The sequence below is a fragment of the Capra hircus genome, chromosome 24 (genome assembly GCF_001704415.2).
Source record: "Capra hircus breed San Clemente chromosome 24, ASM170441v1, whole genome shotgun sequence".
Classification (NCBI taxonomy): Eukaryota; Metazoa; Chordata; class Mammalia; order Artiodactyla; family Bovidae; genus Capra; species Capra hircus.
In genome coordinates, this window is record NC_030831.1 from 54,816,891 (window position 1) to 54,834,308 (window position 17,418).

At 41.4% G+C, this 17,418-nt stretch overlaps 1 protein-coding gene across 21 annotated transcripts in view; it reads right to left on the minus strand.

Moving 5' to 3' along the window:
• TCF4 (transcription factor 4) overlaps positions 2,270 to 17,418 on the minus strand; it is a 384,420-nt gene continuing 369,271 nt past the window's right edge. For 13 of the 21 annotated variants that reach the window (XM_018039407.1, XM_018039408.1, XM_018039406.1 and 10 more), the window contains 5 exons: positions 13,424 to 13,559; positions 11,651 to 11,813; positions 7,926 to 8,155; positions 7,120 to 7,260; positions 2,270 to 6,925 (listed from right to left, as the gene is read on the minus strand). In XM_018039407.1, the coding sequence (XP_017894896.1) occupies positions 7,124 to 7,260; positions 7,926 to 8,155; positions 11,651 to 11,813; positions 13,424 to 13,559 (666 nt within the window). In that variant the 3' untranslated portion in view covers positions 2,270 to 6,925; positions 7,120 to 7,123. The remainder of the gene's footprint in view (positions 6,926 to 7,119; positions 7,261 to 7,925; positions 8,156 to 11,650; positions 11,814 to 13,423; positions 13,560 to 17,418) is intronic. The other 8 variants (XM_018039409.1, XM_005697269.3, XM_018039404.1 and 5 more) reach the window with 2 other exon arrangements.

Consider the following 17,418-nt stretch of genomic DNA (forward strand, 5'->3'; position numbering starts at 1 on the left):
TCTTAACCCGGGATCCATGAACAAGCATCTCAAGTGTCTACATCTCTATGACTCTATAGAGTCATCAGCTCCTTAAAGCTGTATGTAAACTTGACCTTAACACGTCTTTTTTTTTTTTTGTATGGAGTGAGTTCATTCATCTTCAAAGGGTCCACAAGTCAAAAATGTTAAGAAACCCTGTTTCAGAGACACACCTTCCCTAGCAAAACTCCTGCTAAACTATGATACTTGCTAGGTACAGATACGGTGCAGATCCAGTCATCTTCAGGTCTGGCATCCAGACAAATACCTGGATAATGGCTGGCTGGCTGATTTGACTGTTGTGAATCCATGGCACCTAACCTCTCTTGAGGGTTGCACCTCAAGGCACTGGTGCTTACGCTACTAGTGTCTTCTCCCAGCTGTGGCACTGAGTCCTTTCCTGAAGACTTGAAGGTCTTCATGCGCGTCCACATTTGTTTAACAAACCTTCTCAATGTAAAGGATCCCTCAGGAATACCAAGGTTGGCTCTTCTTGCCCCCCTAAGTCCTTTCCAAACTGGCTATATTCTTTAAAACACAGGATGGCCAGTGAGCAGGTGGCCTTGCAACTCGTTTGGAGGAGCAGCATGGCTTGGCAACCATAGGCCCTTTTAGCTGGCACAGCATTAAGGGTCCCAAGTGCAATTTACATGTATGATTCTGGAGTGATTTGACTATGAGAAACATACTAGTTCTTTTCATTGTTCGCATGCTTTAATGTGGCTTACAAATGAATGTTTTAGGCTGTTAGTCAAGAGAAAGGTGGTTGATAATTAGAGCCTAGAATAAAAACTTCACTGGGTCTTATATGAATGGATCCAATTATGAGACTAAAGATGACTGCCTGCTTCAACTCCTTTTCATGACCTTTCCCTCTTCGTTTCCAACATTATTGGTATCTTCTTAATTTTTGGATACTATTTTAGTCACCCCAGCAATTTAACTTCCCTTTGAAAAATGAATCAAAGTCAAGAGTTTCTTGTTTAATGTGGTCCTTTAAAATAAGACGTAATGTTAATAGACTAGATAAAGAGACACTGAAGTGGTGCCCAAGCTCATCCCTCCCCCCTTTTTTTTTGTAACAGTGAGATGATTAAATATAACACTAAAAAAGACTAAAAGCTTGTGGCTTTTTTTTTATCTATATTTAAAACACACAGTAGAACATAAGAACATCTCAAATCATTTAGAAGGAAAAAGGGCTTATCAACCAAAATCTTTGGAAATTTCATAAAATTTAAATATCTGCAAACAATCCAGAGGGGGGGAAAAATCCCAACATTTGGCTATGGAGGGCATCTCATATGTGAACCAAATGGCGTTATCCCATTTTCCTTCAGGCAAACTAGTCACTAAACCCCATTAGAAAAAGTACAACAGCGATATGGAGACATCCCCCAAAACCACATACTGGATTTAGAACATTCTGTGATGAAGCGTTTATCTTAATCACGGGCTTTCTTTCCATTGCATACACGACTTTACATTTCTACAATGCAATGTTGAAACAGCCTCCAGGTTTTGCAAAGGAGATTGATGTCCACTCTACAAAAATAGTAAGTTACAGTACATAACACTGAATAATTTTAGTCTGTACATTTCCCCCCCTCCCATCATAGATGACACGCATCAGTTTGTACAAGTTAGAAAAAAGCCCGTCTGGTTGCTTACATCTGGATTACTAGTCAACAGAATCAACCAGAAGTAGTGGGGTGGGTAAAGTTTGAGAAAGTATCAATACAGTGGAATATTAACTGTGGTTAACAATAGTCAATTCTTCACAAAGTGATACAAAAGAAATCCTTTTAGAATTTTGACTGAAAAGGTCTAGCTGAGGAGGTTCTGGCAAACAGTTGACCAACTGATCCAAAAGTTTAAGGCTGACTTGACTTAAGCTGCAGCCCAACCAAAAACACTGGCAACAACGGCGCAGTTCAAAGCTCTTCAAATGCATAGCTGCCGTGATAACACGCATGTTAATCAGATCCCTTCCATTAGTTAATCCTCTAGACAGTTTTCCTTTTGTTTTGCATGCATCTGGTTCCACCTTCATTAAGGGCATCTCTTCCTTGGTCAATCATGTGCTTTGCTTTTCAATTTGTTTTTATGATTTCTTTTTTGTTATGTTTTGTTTGTTAAGCTGTCAATACCTCCAACACTTGGAAAATGAAATCTAGATGCCGTTTTACTTACAGCAGAGAATCACAGCTCTATGGACAATGCAAAATGAAATGAAACAAGTATCAGAAACAGTTTATAAAAATGGCACATTTATTGCTACAGAACGGTCATGTACATGACTTCATCGAATAACTACAGATGGGAAACAGGTAATGGCCTAGACCAAGCTGGGTTTGTTTTTGTCTTGAAGGAACTCCAGCACACAACCTGTTTGGACACTTCTACAAATCAGAAATACACCAAAAACATGAAAAAATCGAGGCACTCAGCCACACATTGAAAACAAGGTGTAACTGTTTATCTTTTTTTTTTTTTGAAATGTTTTCCCTTTTTTTCTTTTTTTAACAATTTTTTTTTTCATTTTTAATGCTGCAGCTATGTGTACAGTCGCAAAAATTTTCCCCGCTGCGACCTACAACTAAAAAAAAACAAAAACAAAAACAAAAAACAAACAAAAAAAGCTACCATACAATTTCATCTCAGTAACACATGGTAAAATAACATCTTTTAAATAGTAAAATAAAGTAACAAACTTTTACTCATAATGATTCCAAAAATCTACAAAGAAGAAATATTCAGAATCTGACAATTTTTTTTTGTAATATTCATGGTATAAAAGGATTGCTCCTGCGAAAAATAAGCCAAATATATTTTTTATTTTTAATTTTAGTTTATCTTCCTACTAGGGTGTACTACGGTCTATTTTATAGCAAAAAGAGCACTAGACAAACAAAGCTTTATAACAAAAAGCCAGGCACTGATACATGGTAAGTCTCTGCTTTTTTTTTTTTTTTTTTCTTATCTTCACTTAATTGCATCACAAGTAACAAGAATGAAAAAGGCCACAGTTCATATATTTTCACCATTACATATGTCTATAATACTTGAAATGAGTATGGCAAAACCAGCACTGCACAAAGATGAGTCCACTTCAAGTCCCATGAGAAAGAGCATGTCTCTAAAGAAAAACAAACAGAACCAAAGCAAAATAAAAAGAGAGGCCTAGAGGCCTTGGTGCCCCATTGTGTTGGAATTCCTCATATTCCATCTTGACTTTTTTTTTTTGTTTCCAGTCAGCCAGCAGACTAAATTTTTGTGCTTGTTTATGCTGAAATTGTTTCATTCCTGACTCAAGTTCACTTTTGGACACAGATCATATTCTGCCTGTTGGATCCAAGACGAAAATCCTCTTAACCCCAAGTCTTGGTTCAACACCCTCCCCACCCCCACCACCCCAATCCCTCATCAAAATAAAGATCACAAATTTAAAAAAAAAAAATCAAGAATTCGAAAAAAAAAAAAAAAAAGCGAAAAACAAAAAAAGGAATGGGAAGACTGAATCAGAACCAGTTGCGTTACTGGGTGGACTGACCGTTGTATAAACATTAGTGTTCCTTGCAGCTACACAGAAGACAAATGGGAAAAATGTCTAGATGAACAGACCCCTAGTCTGCATATTCATAAATTACTTGAATGTGGAGGTGGATCAACCGTTCCAAGTTGCTTGTAAAGTCCAACTCTCTTAAACAGATCCCCAGCCTAAGTTTCATCATATACATAGTATAGTATGGACCCTTACGAAATGCCTGTATAGTACTTTGATCCTAACTGTGTTCTGCTAAATTTCATCTGAAAATCCAGCGCAGAATACCAATATCTTACCTGGGTTTGATAATCACAAAACAAGAAAAAAAACACACTAAAAAGGCTACATTCCCTTTCATCTTTTTTTTTTTCCTTTTTTTTTAAATAGGGATACAACCCAATGTATATGGATGGCCGTGGATGTTTCTCCACCAAGCAAAAAGTAGTGAGCAGCATTGATGGCCGTTAGAAAAGCTTTCCACTTATTTCCAAAGGGAATTCCACAATAGAGGTATTACATGACTGATTAATGAATGGGTCAAAGCTGGTGAACAGTAAATTGCAGCTTTTACTCTGTTTGAGTGAGAACAAAACATAAAGCACCAATTTAAAAAAGAACCCAAGAACTACAATTTAATTCTTTTTTTGCTTTGTTTACAGATTTGAAAATCTCTAAATCAGCTCTATGAAAGCACCTTGATGATAACATGTATCAAAAGTGCCAATCTTAAAATGTACATCAATGCAGGGAGTGTTTCCAGTTCCCTAAAGAGTAAACACCGTACTTTCTTCTATACACTTATCCTGAATGTGATCAGAAGATACCTGCTTCCTATATAATATTGTTCCTAGGGATACCCGCCTTGATAAGAGTATACAAAATGAGTGCAGAATGTACCACTAAAAGGAAATCTTCAACATACTGAGGGTACAAGTACACACATTATTCAGGAGGAGGGGAAGAGTATACAATATTGTCTTCCATGCCCTTCTCTGAGCCCCTTTGTTCGTCCATTTTCACAGGGAAGCCTCAAAATAATGTTTCATGAAGTCTGATTCCTGCTATTCTAAGGTTTTAATCCACCTCCACATTTTAGGAACTTATCAACAAATCAAAGTATTTCCGTTTTATCACTACTGAACATATTTACAGTTCTCAACACACACACAGCTAATCAAAATGTTTATGGGTTTGTAAAAGATGACCACGTGGTAACTATCTTATTTGTTCTTACATTTTCAGAAATGAACATAAAATTCAGATTCTTGTAGCTCACTATTTCATTTCAATGAGATGGTTTTTAAACCACACCGTTTAAAAAAAAAGAGAGAAACAAAAACTGATACAATGTATTAAAACACATAATAACAAGAGTCTACATGTAAAAATATAACTTTTACATACACAATTTCAAAATAATGATACGGTTGCCATTTGTTGCATAAAATTTACAAATGTATTTCATTACTATATAACTGGCAAAACAGGAGAACAGATGGAACATTTAGACCATTCATGGGTTTATGGCATGTACTCAGTGCTGATAGGTGGAAAAACTACTTGAACAAGGGATTTTTTTTTTCTTAATACATGCCAAGATTGTGTGGCTGTAAAAATAGAAACGAGTTAGAGACGAAAGGATGCTGACAAATACTTAACTAGGAGCACTATTTCTTTACTGCACTATACACCAAAGTCAATCATTATAAAGATTCACAATGGAAGTTGGTTCAATTGTGCCCAGACGTCAAAGCTAGCTATCTGACGAGCTGCTGTGCCATAGCTTGTCTATGTTTCTATCAAATATGTTAAGTATAAACTTCATTCATACTGGCCAGAGAAATACTGCACTACCCCTCCTCAAGAAAGTGCAACTTAATGCTTTAGGACTTATAAGGCTTGAGATAATGCTGCATGACGATTGAATATTGGCATTTTTTTTTTCCCAGACAAAGGAGGAGGCAGTTAAGTCATTCTACATCTTAGTAAACCCATTTTGAAAAAAAAAAAAATCAAGAAAGCAACAAAATCAATCAGCTCTGTCACACTACTTGCAATTTTCTCGTTGGATGGTTGTTGAACTTTACTTGTTTTTTTTGTTTTTGTTTTTTTCCAAAAATCTGACCATGTATTCAGAAACACCTCACTGCACACTACTTCGGCTACACATGTAGGTAACACTTTAATCATTTTGTTAAATCACAGCCACTTTGATTATGTTATGTTTCCGATGATATAAACATTGGAAGGCACGGTGGTAACATTGTAGCATTCTAACCTTGTACCTCTGAAAATCCTGGAAGAGGGCCACAAACAGCAACATTCCAATTCAGACAAACTCTTTGCCATGTCTTGGTAATGCTGCTTGGTAATATCTACACATGATGCGACTTTTAAGTCCTGTGTTCCCAAAAGACTGAAGAAACAATTTTCTACTTATTTATGAATGAAAAGCAACATCAGGGTCAGCATTTCATCCTGTACTACCTGCTCTGGAAGCAGAGTTGGCACTACAGGTTACGAGAACAAACCAGGGAGAGGGACAGAAATCAGACCCAAAAAAAAACCAAAACCAAAAAAAACACCTCCATATTTACAGTAAAATCTTTCTTTTAAAAAAGTTAATCAGTACTATTTTTTTACAGGAGAAAAAAGTCTGAAACAAATGAACAAAAGCTTACCATAGTCACTAAATTTTTAATATATATTTATATATATATTTATATATATATTTGTCATAGGTCTATAAGATCCATCTGTTCCTCCTACCCTAAGGAATGGCTAATGTCATCACTTCGCTGTCATCAGGATATTTGCTGGTTTTGTTACGAGGGCAGCCGGGCTTCCCTTATTCGATATCCGGTCATTATAAACACTAGCTGACTTGAATACCAACAAAAACGGTCATGTCGTTTTCTTCAGAAGTACACTTTTTCATTATTGCAAGTTTACAATTTTTTTTTAAATTAAATATTTTTTTTCAGACTTACAAATTAATTATATACTTTTTTTTTTTTTTTCCAAAAGAAGTTTAGGCACAAATGCATTGTTCCACAGTGTGGAAAGATTGCCATTCAGTCTCTGGGCTGCGTCTCAGCCTGCACACACTGCACATTCTGAATGATATGTTAAAGAGAGTCAACCCCTAAGTTGCACGTTTTTTTTCTTTTTTTTTGTTTTTCGGTTTTTTGATCATTGGGAATGCTGAAACCTCTTGCGTCTGCGATTCATAACTACTCAGACTTGTCTTATATTACAAAAAAAGGGGTTAAGGAGAAGTGTTTATGTGGGTTTAAGATAATACAGCTGTTAAGGAAGTGGTCTCTCGTATTAATGAAGCAATGTGGCAACTTGGACCTGAGAGAGAAGAGAGAAAGATGAATTAGTATGTTTGTAACACAGAAGGGAAGCTTTCATTTTTAAATCCGCCCCCCCCCCCGCCCAAGGTAGGGAAAATCAGTGTGCGCTCTGGGTCAGATACGACTCTCAGGGCTGACGCCTGGGCGCGGGACACAGGGGGACGCCTTCGGAAACGGCTGGAACACACTTGCCCTTTCACATCTGTCCCATGTGGTTGGACGCGTCTCCCATGCCGGGGTGCGGGCCCGCCAAGGACAGCGGGGGCGGCTCCGAGGAGACCTTCTCTTCTTCCCTTCTCTTCAGACACGCGGCTTTCGGGTTCAGGTTCCTTTCTGTGGGAGAGGAGAGCATGGAGGGCTGAGGTCTCACCCAGGGCTTCTGGTGTGGGGCAGTCATGCTACGCTTCTGCGGGTCTGCTCAGCCCTCCTCTCAGGTTCTGCCTTCCAGAACAAGGGGGCCGAGCGGGAAAATGCGCACTGCTGCGATTCCCTGGCTCAACCTCCCTCATCGGCCTGGGGCGACTCTGCGGGCGCTCACGGTCTAAGAAAGTCGGTAAAGCAAGCATTTGCTGTTCAGTCGCCAGGTCACGTTCCCCTCTTTTCCGACCCCGGGGACCGCAGCCCGCCAGGCTCCTCCGTCCACGGGATGCTCCTCACAAGAAGGCCGGCGTGGGCGGCCATGTCCCCCTGCAGGGGCTCGTCCCGACCCAGGGATCGAACCCACGTCTCCTGCCCTGGCAGGCGGAGTCTTTACCCCGGGGCCACCTGGAAGCCCCAAGCGAAGACGCTGAGCTGGGACTGCTGAGAGGACCTAGGGTAACGTCCGTCCCAGCTGTAAGGAAACTCCTGGGGCTTCACTACAGGGGGAAAGGGGGGCTGCCCTGTAGGCTGCCGTGTGGCTCAAACACGGGAACGGCCCCGGGATGCTAGGGGTGCCTCGGCCGTGACCCTCGGGCTCCACCCTGACCTCTGCAAGGAAGCCGGCCGCCCGCCCTGACCTCGGACTTGCTGCTCCAGGCTGAGGATGACGGCCACGGCCTGGTGGAGGATCAGGAGCTTGGTCTGGGGCTTGTCGCTCTTGAGGTGCAGCTGCACCATGCGGCCCAGCTCCTTGAACGCCTCGTTGATGTCGCGCACGCGCAGGCGCTCGCGGGCGTTGTTCGCCATCCGCCGCTCCTTCTCCCGCTCCGCCTTCTGCTCGGGCGTCAGGTCCTCGTCGTCGTTATTGCTGCGGACACAGGGGAAGACGCGGCATTTTCTAATGGGGGGGCGGAAAGGGACGGTTTCTAAAGTCCCTCCGATTTCTTCCCGAGCTGTCGGGGAGCTTTCCCATCTCAAGCCCTTGTCCCTGGTGGAGTTTTCTCCCTGCCAGGGCTCGGCATTGCTTTAGGTGGGCCAGTCCCTGGGTGAGACGTTCAGAGTCTCACAGATATAAAACCCAAGCCCGACGGGAGAGGTTCAGACTGGGGCCCCAAGTGCACCGTATGGATAGAAGGCAGCCAAAAAGGGAAAACACGGCTCTGGTCCATAAAGCCATGTGTGGCAAAGCAGTGCACGGTCAACTCCGGCTCAAGCTACACTTCAGGACCGCAATCCAGAAAGGGCTGGAGACCGAAACAGTTGTTTTTTTTTTTTAAACTTTCATAATGTGACATGTGAACCTGAGGAAAACAAGGGACTGAAAAACGATGTGGATACTTCAAAATTAACACAATGCCGCTCTAACAGGATTAAGAAGGTCATCCATTCAAGACAATGAATGAGTGAACACGAGGGCCTGCTGTCTGCTAACCAGCTTGGAGGGCTTGGTCAGGCCTCTTACTGTATCCCAGTCTCACTTTCTCCATGTATTAAATATAGCAAGGTTAGAAAAACATCATCTCCATAACCTTTAACATTCTGGATGTTTACGGTCACCAGACAGGTTGGGGAAACCTGAGTTTCAGGCAAACCCAACCCAACTCAACTCAAACTTACTCGTTATCAATGACTACGACCTCATTGTGAGACAAAAATGAAGCCGGAAAGCTGATCTCTGATTGTTGAGAACAGAAATGATTCACTCAAAGGCATGGTTGGAGCCATCAGTCTGGAAAGACAAGGTGACTTCTACTTCTGGGTGAGATCCTGATAAATTATAAACTTTTGAATGGGAGGCAGACAGGATGATGATAAGCTACTTGGAAAGCCTGTCATATCAGGAGGATTTCATGGCATCAAGGTTTCTGTTTCTGGGGAATCACTTAAAAAAGAGGGGCATGGAAGATGCCTTAGAAAGACAGAACAGAGCAAGGAACTCCAAGTGGGACAGTCTGAATTAACATGAACAATAACCTTTTTTGAGCATGAGAGACATTAAAAATGAAGTATACTTCACTCAAAAACTCCATTATAAGGAGCAAAATGGCAGTGACCATCTGTAAGGATGTCAACCTAGAGATCTGAGCACTGACCCCAAGGACCAACAAGGTGAGCCTCGACCTTAATATTCCATGAATCTGAAAGGCTCACTGAATGAACATATGAATCACAACCTTTCAGAGCTGGAGGAACATGTGGGAAGCCATCTACTCACTTCAATGTACACTTAAGGAGTACTGGCTTAAAATCTATGCGTTCAGGACCTCCCTGGGGGTCCGGTGGTCTAGACTCTGCGCTTGCACTGCCGAGGGCCATGGGTTCAGTCCCTGGTCAGGAAACTAAGATCCCACATGCTGCTTAGATGGGCCAAAACATTATTTTTAAAAAAAGTTAAAAAGAATTTAAAACATGAATGGCTCCAAGTCTTCCACTGTGAAGGATCTCTGTGTAACTTCCACATTGCAGTGAGGACGCATCATGACACAGAAGACCCAGTCAGGCAGAAATGGAGTGGATCCCTGGGCTGCAGCACACGCTGCCCACAAAGATGATGCACGCAGGTAAGCCAAGAGCACTTGCAAGGGAGGCAGACACCAAAGAAAGATGCTTTAAGACTTGGCTCGCCTTCCTGTAGGTTAAACTCCCTTCCAGATGGGACTGTCTGCCTTGGATGTGTGCTGATGAATGCACAGCTGAACTGAGCCCATCAGAAAGCTCTCTTTCTCTGCCACCTGATTCTCTTCCTCACTTCCTCTGCTGGCCCATCTCTCTCCCATCCATGACCTCGGCCAACGCCAAGGAATTCAAGGTGACTGTGAATTCACGCCCACAGCCCACCACAAAAGTAAGATGTAACAAGCAAAATGAGAACAGAGTCGAGTTTCTGCTGGTCCTGTCCAGAAGGTAAAAATTTGGGTAATGTTTTTACATAGCAAACATATACCACACTTTTTCCAAAGTGGGGCTGAACATGGGAAATTGTTTTCCAAGTGTATTCAGGCCAGTAATGAATGAGAATGGGTTATCCGCTTACAAGTTGTTTATGCAAACAAAACTGCCTAGATTTGGAAAGCCTTGCCAGACAACAGTTTTGGAGTCCTAAGTGAACGTCAAGAGAGACCTTTGAAACAAGAAGGTTCTTAACAGCAAGTTTAAATGCTGCATTGAGACTGCAAAGGATGAACTAAAAATGCATGTGTTACAGCCACTAGGTAAGTTACCAAGAGTTGACTGAATTAACAGAGAAATTGCTAAGGATGTCAAAGGCCCTCCTGGGAACGTCTTATCATTCCAAGGCAAGAGTCAGGAAATGGCCAAGGGCCAGGAAACCATAGCAATGGTGGAAAGGTGTAAGCTCGAAGGTTCCAGAATTTTCAAAACTGTGGTAAAACTTAGTAACAAATATAACTACAAAGGCAATATGAAAAGATGGCATGTCCTTAATCCCTAAAGGACCCTAGACATAACCTTGAGAACGACGGCCTCTAAAAGGGAGGAATCAGGACTTCTCTAGCGGTCCAGCGGCTAAGACTCCGTGCTCCCAACAAAGGGGGCCTGAATCTGATCCCTGGTCAGGGAACTAGATCCCACAGGCCCACACTAAGACCCAGGGCAGCCAAACAAATGTTGTTTATAAAGGGAGGCACTGTTATAGTACAGCTCATTAAATTTCCAAATAAAAATTATCCAAGAGCACCAAGGCAAAGAACGTGGGTGTCACGATGTTCCAGAAAGTCCATCTGCTTATCAGATTACAGTTCAAGGAGACAGATTCTAATTTAAAGATATTGGGGAGCTGAGAAAACTGATCAGAAGCTGTTTTCCTGCAATTGAATTTTCTGTAGAAAGGAGTAGCCAAGAAAAAAAATAGCAACATAGGTACTACTCTTATACATATATATGTATATATATATATCAACATATGTAGACTCAGGCTGGGAAATCGGTACTTTCTCACTTTCAAGGTAAGAAAAAAGTTACAACTGCACATATATCAATTGAGCTTTCAACAGCAATAGGATCTCTTTTTAGAAGTATTTTCGGAAGAACATTTCTGACCAAATTTGTAGAATAAGCAGTCTTACAAATCGACTGCTTGCATTTGAATTGGTGATAAATTGTTTTTGCCGTTTTGTGTCATTATCAGAATTGGGTCCAAATTCATAAATGCAAAGGCAGTTTCGGCTTTCCTAGAGTACAGGTATCTCAAATGATACGTGCCTCTAGAGCAAGCCTTTCCTTTTTGATTTTTAGCTGCAGATTTACCTTCCAGGAAAAAACTGAATAGTTTCTTCCTGTTCTGTTCACTTCATCAAAGTCCAATAAAGGAATTAAATGAAGCGACAGTATTATATACTGTTACCTAGATCTTGACCTAGTAATGGATTTGATATCCTTCTTGTCGTCATCTAATTTCTTGTCCTCGGAAGATTTCGTGTCTTGCAGGTTTTCGTCACCCTCGTCGTCGGATTTGATCTCAGAGCTGCCGGAGGAGACACTCTGGCCCTGCAAGCCTGGTGGCATGCCTGCAGACAAAAAAAAAAAAAAAAAAAAGAGAGAGAGCAGGTGACACACCCACCAAAGCCTCGAGGCACAGACACACATGCCCCAGGCTGCAGGGCCGCTGGCTATTCATTTCAGACCGCCCAACTGTGTGATCCATCACTTTCCTCATCATCTTTATTGAAGTTTCAAAAATGCACCTGCAGAAGCAAGTTATCCCTGCATTGGCGCTGAGGTTAAATTCTATTTTGCAATCTTTTGGAGTAGATGGTAATTTCACTGTCTACAAAACATCAACTTAATTGCAATGAAAATCATAATCATGAAAATCACACACCTCAATGTTCTGATTAAGAACCCAAGTAAATATCAGCTATTATATTGAGTTTCTTCCATATGCAATGGTTTAATAGAAAAATGTCCTTAAAATATAATTCCCAGGGAGTACGCTAAATACGTACAGTCAAGACTTCAATAGATACCCTAATGATATTCTGAAATTAGGCTTCTCTTATCCTCGAGGAGTAATCAGTGTTTAAAAATGGTACATATGGAAAGCAGCTCAATGAAGACATTTCTAGCTCTTCCACTGCTCAACTTTCCAAGATCACAATATATCTTAAAACGTGGCCCAAATGCAATCATTTATTTCTAAGGTAGAAGCGTGTCTATCCAGTATTTCCTTCCATCTGTAATCTATGGGGTCCAGAATCTTGTCCCTCAAAATCTGATCAGGGGACCAGGAGTATGCTTATCCCCTGGAAGCCCATTAGAAATGCAGAACCCCAGACTAACTGAATCAGAATCAGCATTTTAACAACATCCTCAGGTCATGCTTGTACACAATAAGAAGGGCTGACCTAAGACAAAGAAAACCCAAAGGCTCTTTAAAAGAAAGGGCCATCAAAGTCTGACTATTCAGATAAAAATGGGCAGGCATGCCCACATACAGTCAACACTCAGATTCTTACAATGCTTAATACTTGGACAAATGCTTACACATATCCATTCTTGTGGCACTGTTAGCACATTTCTCAATGTGAGGGCAACGGGGTATTATATAAGCATCTCTTGGTCATCGGGCCAGCCATTTGCAGAGGGACCTGGGACCCAGGTCTTGCTCCTGTGGCCCTGCCACCTGGGGTCTTGGAAAGCCGAAAGGAGTCAGGGGTACGGTGCAATCAGGACAGAGCCGGATGACTCATCCGACTGAGTCCCATTTTTGAAATGTACCTACATTTCCTTCCATCTTAAGCAACGAAAACCCATTTCCTTCCTTCCTCTTCATTTGGAAACATCACTGTCAGGCTACAACTAACCACATTAAAGGACCTGGATGAGCGCAATGTGGAAATAGCTAAAATCACATTTCCTCTCATCAGTGTCTGGTCTCATCCCCTGCTGCAAACAGGAACAGGGTTTCAGAAGATGCTGGAGGAAAACAGTTACCGAAGAAACACAATTAGCCGTCGACGTTCGAAAGCCTTTCCCATTTCCTTACCATCTTGTTACCGAAACGGCTTCGTGGTCACGGGCCAGTGCTTCCTGAGGGGTGAATGCCAAGGAGGCACCGCAGGCACACGGGGTCTACTGTTTCAGGGAAATGAGACGTGCCCCTCCAAGGTGGACCTACCTCTGTAAGGGTCCTGGGGTGGGTTCAGATCAGGGGAAGTTGCCGACTGGACAGGTAGCTGCGGCACCGGCACCTGGTTCGGAACGAGAGAGTGGCTGCCTCGCAGGGCCACGCCGTCTTCACGATGGGCCCCGACCTGAAAGAGCCAGAGGGACGGCGGAGGTAAGTGGGCATCAGAGGTGCGACCGCAGGACCCCAAGGAAGGAAGACCAGCCTTTGAAAACAAGACTCCCCAGTGCATTTCACTAGAGGGCGCTGAAGGATCACACATGCAGCTACAGTCCTCAGCGGAAGGGGAAAAAAAAAAAAACACTTAACGCTCAGTAAGATGCTGTGCTGTACATCCAGTGACAAATATGGCAGAGGAGCTCAGGCAGGTAAAACGTCAAATTGTCTCCCAGGGTGCTGCGGTGGAGCGTACTGATTCGCACCCATCTGCCTTCTATCATGTCCGCCAACAGATCTGACAATTATCTTAATGCCCATATGCTTAATTGTGGGCTTCTCAATTCCCCCATTGCTATCGGAAATCCTACAGGAATTTCAATTTGGCATTCGACTTTCATTTCAGGGGATAAGATTCTCAGGCCTGCCATGTTTTTCTTTTTTTTTTTTTTTCCATAATGCCAGCTAAGCCTCTGACAGCGGAAGCTACAGCAGTATGGGACGTAGCCCCTGCTCGGTACAAATATAATAAAATGTCACCTGGCTTTCCAAAACTGGCAGCCCATTCCAAATTAATGTTTACTGTATTTCATCAGCTGCTGAGTTCCAAATCCAAAGGGGGACCGTTTCTGCCAATGCCACCATACCGGAAAATGTACCAATAAAGGTTTTATTAAACACACCAGTAATGCCATCATTGCCATGCAAAGATGTTTGGACATTTTTCCATTTTTTTTTTTAACTATTCTGATCCTAGATAGACACCATATTGGAAACACTCTCGATGACTCCAAGAATAAAATTATAGAGCACAGCATGATGACTGGGTCTGGAAAAAAAAAATACTGCTGAGTTTTTTATTAATTACTACTACCTACTCTGGGGTCCAGAGATGTTGAACTTATGGCACTGAGACAGCAATAGCTGACTTTTATAGTGAACGCCTTCAAGGAAGACCATTGAGCATTTGGAAACCAAGAGGACCGTGAGTCAAGCTTCACTGGCATTCCACGTAATTATCTGTTAGTGTATTGTTTGGTGGGTCCAACACTAAAAGTATCTCTCCATGAATTTACACTGCTATGAATCAAAGAGTGTATGTTTTTCCCAATCCGAAGTCGAAGGCCACAAAGCAAAATCTTCGCTCTTTTGCTACCCAGTGTTTTAAAAGAGCATTTTCGCCAAGTGCAACAACAATAAGGATCTGAACTGCAACAATAAAATGCACAGAACCAGATGAAGCTATCTCAAGACAGCCTAGTATGAACTGTCACCTTTACAGACTCCAAAACAATGCAGAAGATGATGATACAGAGGGAAGGGGGAGGGCCATATAAATCATACTAACTGCTGAGATTCAAAATACAGCAAGAATAAAACTATTATACAGAGAATGGATAAACGACAAGGTCCTACTGTACAGCACAGGGAAATACATTCAATGTCCTGTGATAAACCATAATGGAAAAGACTATGAAAAAGAATGTATATACATATGTATCCACTGGACAGCAGAAATTAACACAGCGCTGTAAGCCAACACCACGTTTTTATAATTTTTTAAATTTCAAAATAATTTTTTTTTTTAAGTTAAAACAAAATACAGCAAGAAGAGCACAGGATTTAAGGACTCGGGCACACCGGGAAGTTTAGATGAATGTTGCAGCTGAGGGATCTGGGGAGCTTCATGCTGTCTGTCCTCTGGGTGCCTGTGTCCCTCCCCAGAGCAGTCTGGAAGGTGGCTAGTTCCTATTGATATGTGGGTGCTTCAGGTATATTAAGAACCTGATTATCTTCCAAAACAGCTACTCCATCTCCAGCACAAGTTGGCCTCCTTGGACACTGCAGCCACTGGTCCTGGATTTAACTTCCAGAGCTCCGCGGCGTAAGCGTCAGCCCTTTTCACATACTGAGCACTACCGCCACGCCTCTCCTGCCTTGTACCTGTAACAGAAGCCTGACCTCTCGCAGGCAGACCGTGCCCACCCAGCTCCCTGCAGCCATTTCTCACTGTGTATGTTTTCATTTCCCTTTCATACCAAAGAATGATAGCTTTTTTCCACTTTTGTATTTGTGCAATTAGAAGACTGATTCAATCAACGACTATCCTTTCATTCTAAGATGTCAACTTGAAAGCCTGAATTTTACAGGCCCTGATCAAATGGTAGCTCTTTAGCGAAGACCGTTATTAAGTATAACCTAAATAATTATCCAACTGCTGATTCACAGTTATTGGCCTTCCCAGTGGATTACATTTCTTTCCACAAAGGATGAGTCTAAGTTGGAATCACTGAAGGTAACCACCAATCTGAGCGTGGCAGAGATTCCCATACCCTCCTTCTATTTTAGAATCATTCTGTTAAAACCCTCAAGCCTTCTTTGTGGGCAACTGAGATGCAATTCAAGGTTAAGACATTGCTTTTCAATTAAAACATATTCAGTTATTAATCCAGAAATTTCTTTTTTTTCCCTTCTAGATCATGTTTAGTTTTTAAAAGAACCAATGACCCTTCTATTTTCTCTGCCTCAACTATTATGATAGACAGCATAACTAAGTGAAAATTAACACGAGAGTTAAAAATATGTAGATTCTAACTGTAACTGGTTTCTTTACTTGTTATATAATCTTGGGTAAGTTACTCAAACCCAAAATGGAGAAAATAACATTGGAAGTGACAGTGAATAAATCTCAGGTTTATTGCAAGGAGCAGTAGTATGCAAGACAGTTGGCACACAAAGGTGCCCAATAATTACCGACACTGTTAGGTGTTTCAGCTGAAAATACTTGCTTACCACGTATAAGTAAGAGTCTACACAGTTTAAGAAACCTGAGAAGTCAGGCTGCTTTCACTTATGATCCTCTCTGCACTCTACGCTGTTCGTGTCCATTGGGTTTTAAATCTTTCTCCTGCAGAATGACAGCGAAATCTTAAATGATCTATAAATATGTTTGAGAAGGTGGCTGTTCTGACTAGATGTTGGCTTTTATCCACGCATATTACCTAACTTTAATTTTCTAAAGATCACCTTAGAGCCCCTGAAATAATACATTCTTTTTCATAAAGGAAGTTGAAAACATTATCTGTGCTATCAGAAGGTCTCTCTTGTAGTATATTTCAGGAACAAATGGATCAATAATGATAGGTCTAGATCCATGGATCCATCTAATCAGCTTGACTCTCCAGGATCCATTCCATTGCCCGTGTCTGTGGAATAATATTCCAATTTGAAGAATTAGCTTTGCTCTGCTTGCTTCCTTGGCCACAGACAGCATTTCCTAACCCTATTTACTTCTCCCTCAGAAACATTATTTCTGGTCACATAAAAGACAAGGAAAAAAACCACAGTGAATGGTCAGCACAAACCCATCAATAGAATAACTCAGAAATAGATGACGAGACCAATACTGCCATCTGTATATATGAGAGTCAGGATTTGCCCACTTACAAATACATAATAATGTGACTAGAAAAAAAGCAGATTCCTTTAACCTACAAATCAATTCTAAGGATGGCACCCAGAAAATCCATATTTCATTTAAGTCCTATTTTGAGACCTTTTCATCTAGATAAGCAATGAAGTTAAAAGGCAGCCAATGAAAACAGCTTTATCAATACTGATTGTAAATTTTTTTGCAGTCTTTAACAATAGAGTCTTCTTATAGTCACATACCATATGGTTTTAGATATATCTATGCTAAAAATAGAAGACAGAACTAAAATATAAACATTTTTCAATAATTGCTAATTGATCAGAGAGTATATTTATTAATTCAGCAAATCTAGCTGATGTGGTCATTCTGGAAGGTGCTGGGGATGCATGGTGAATAA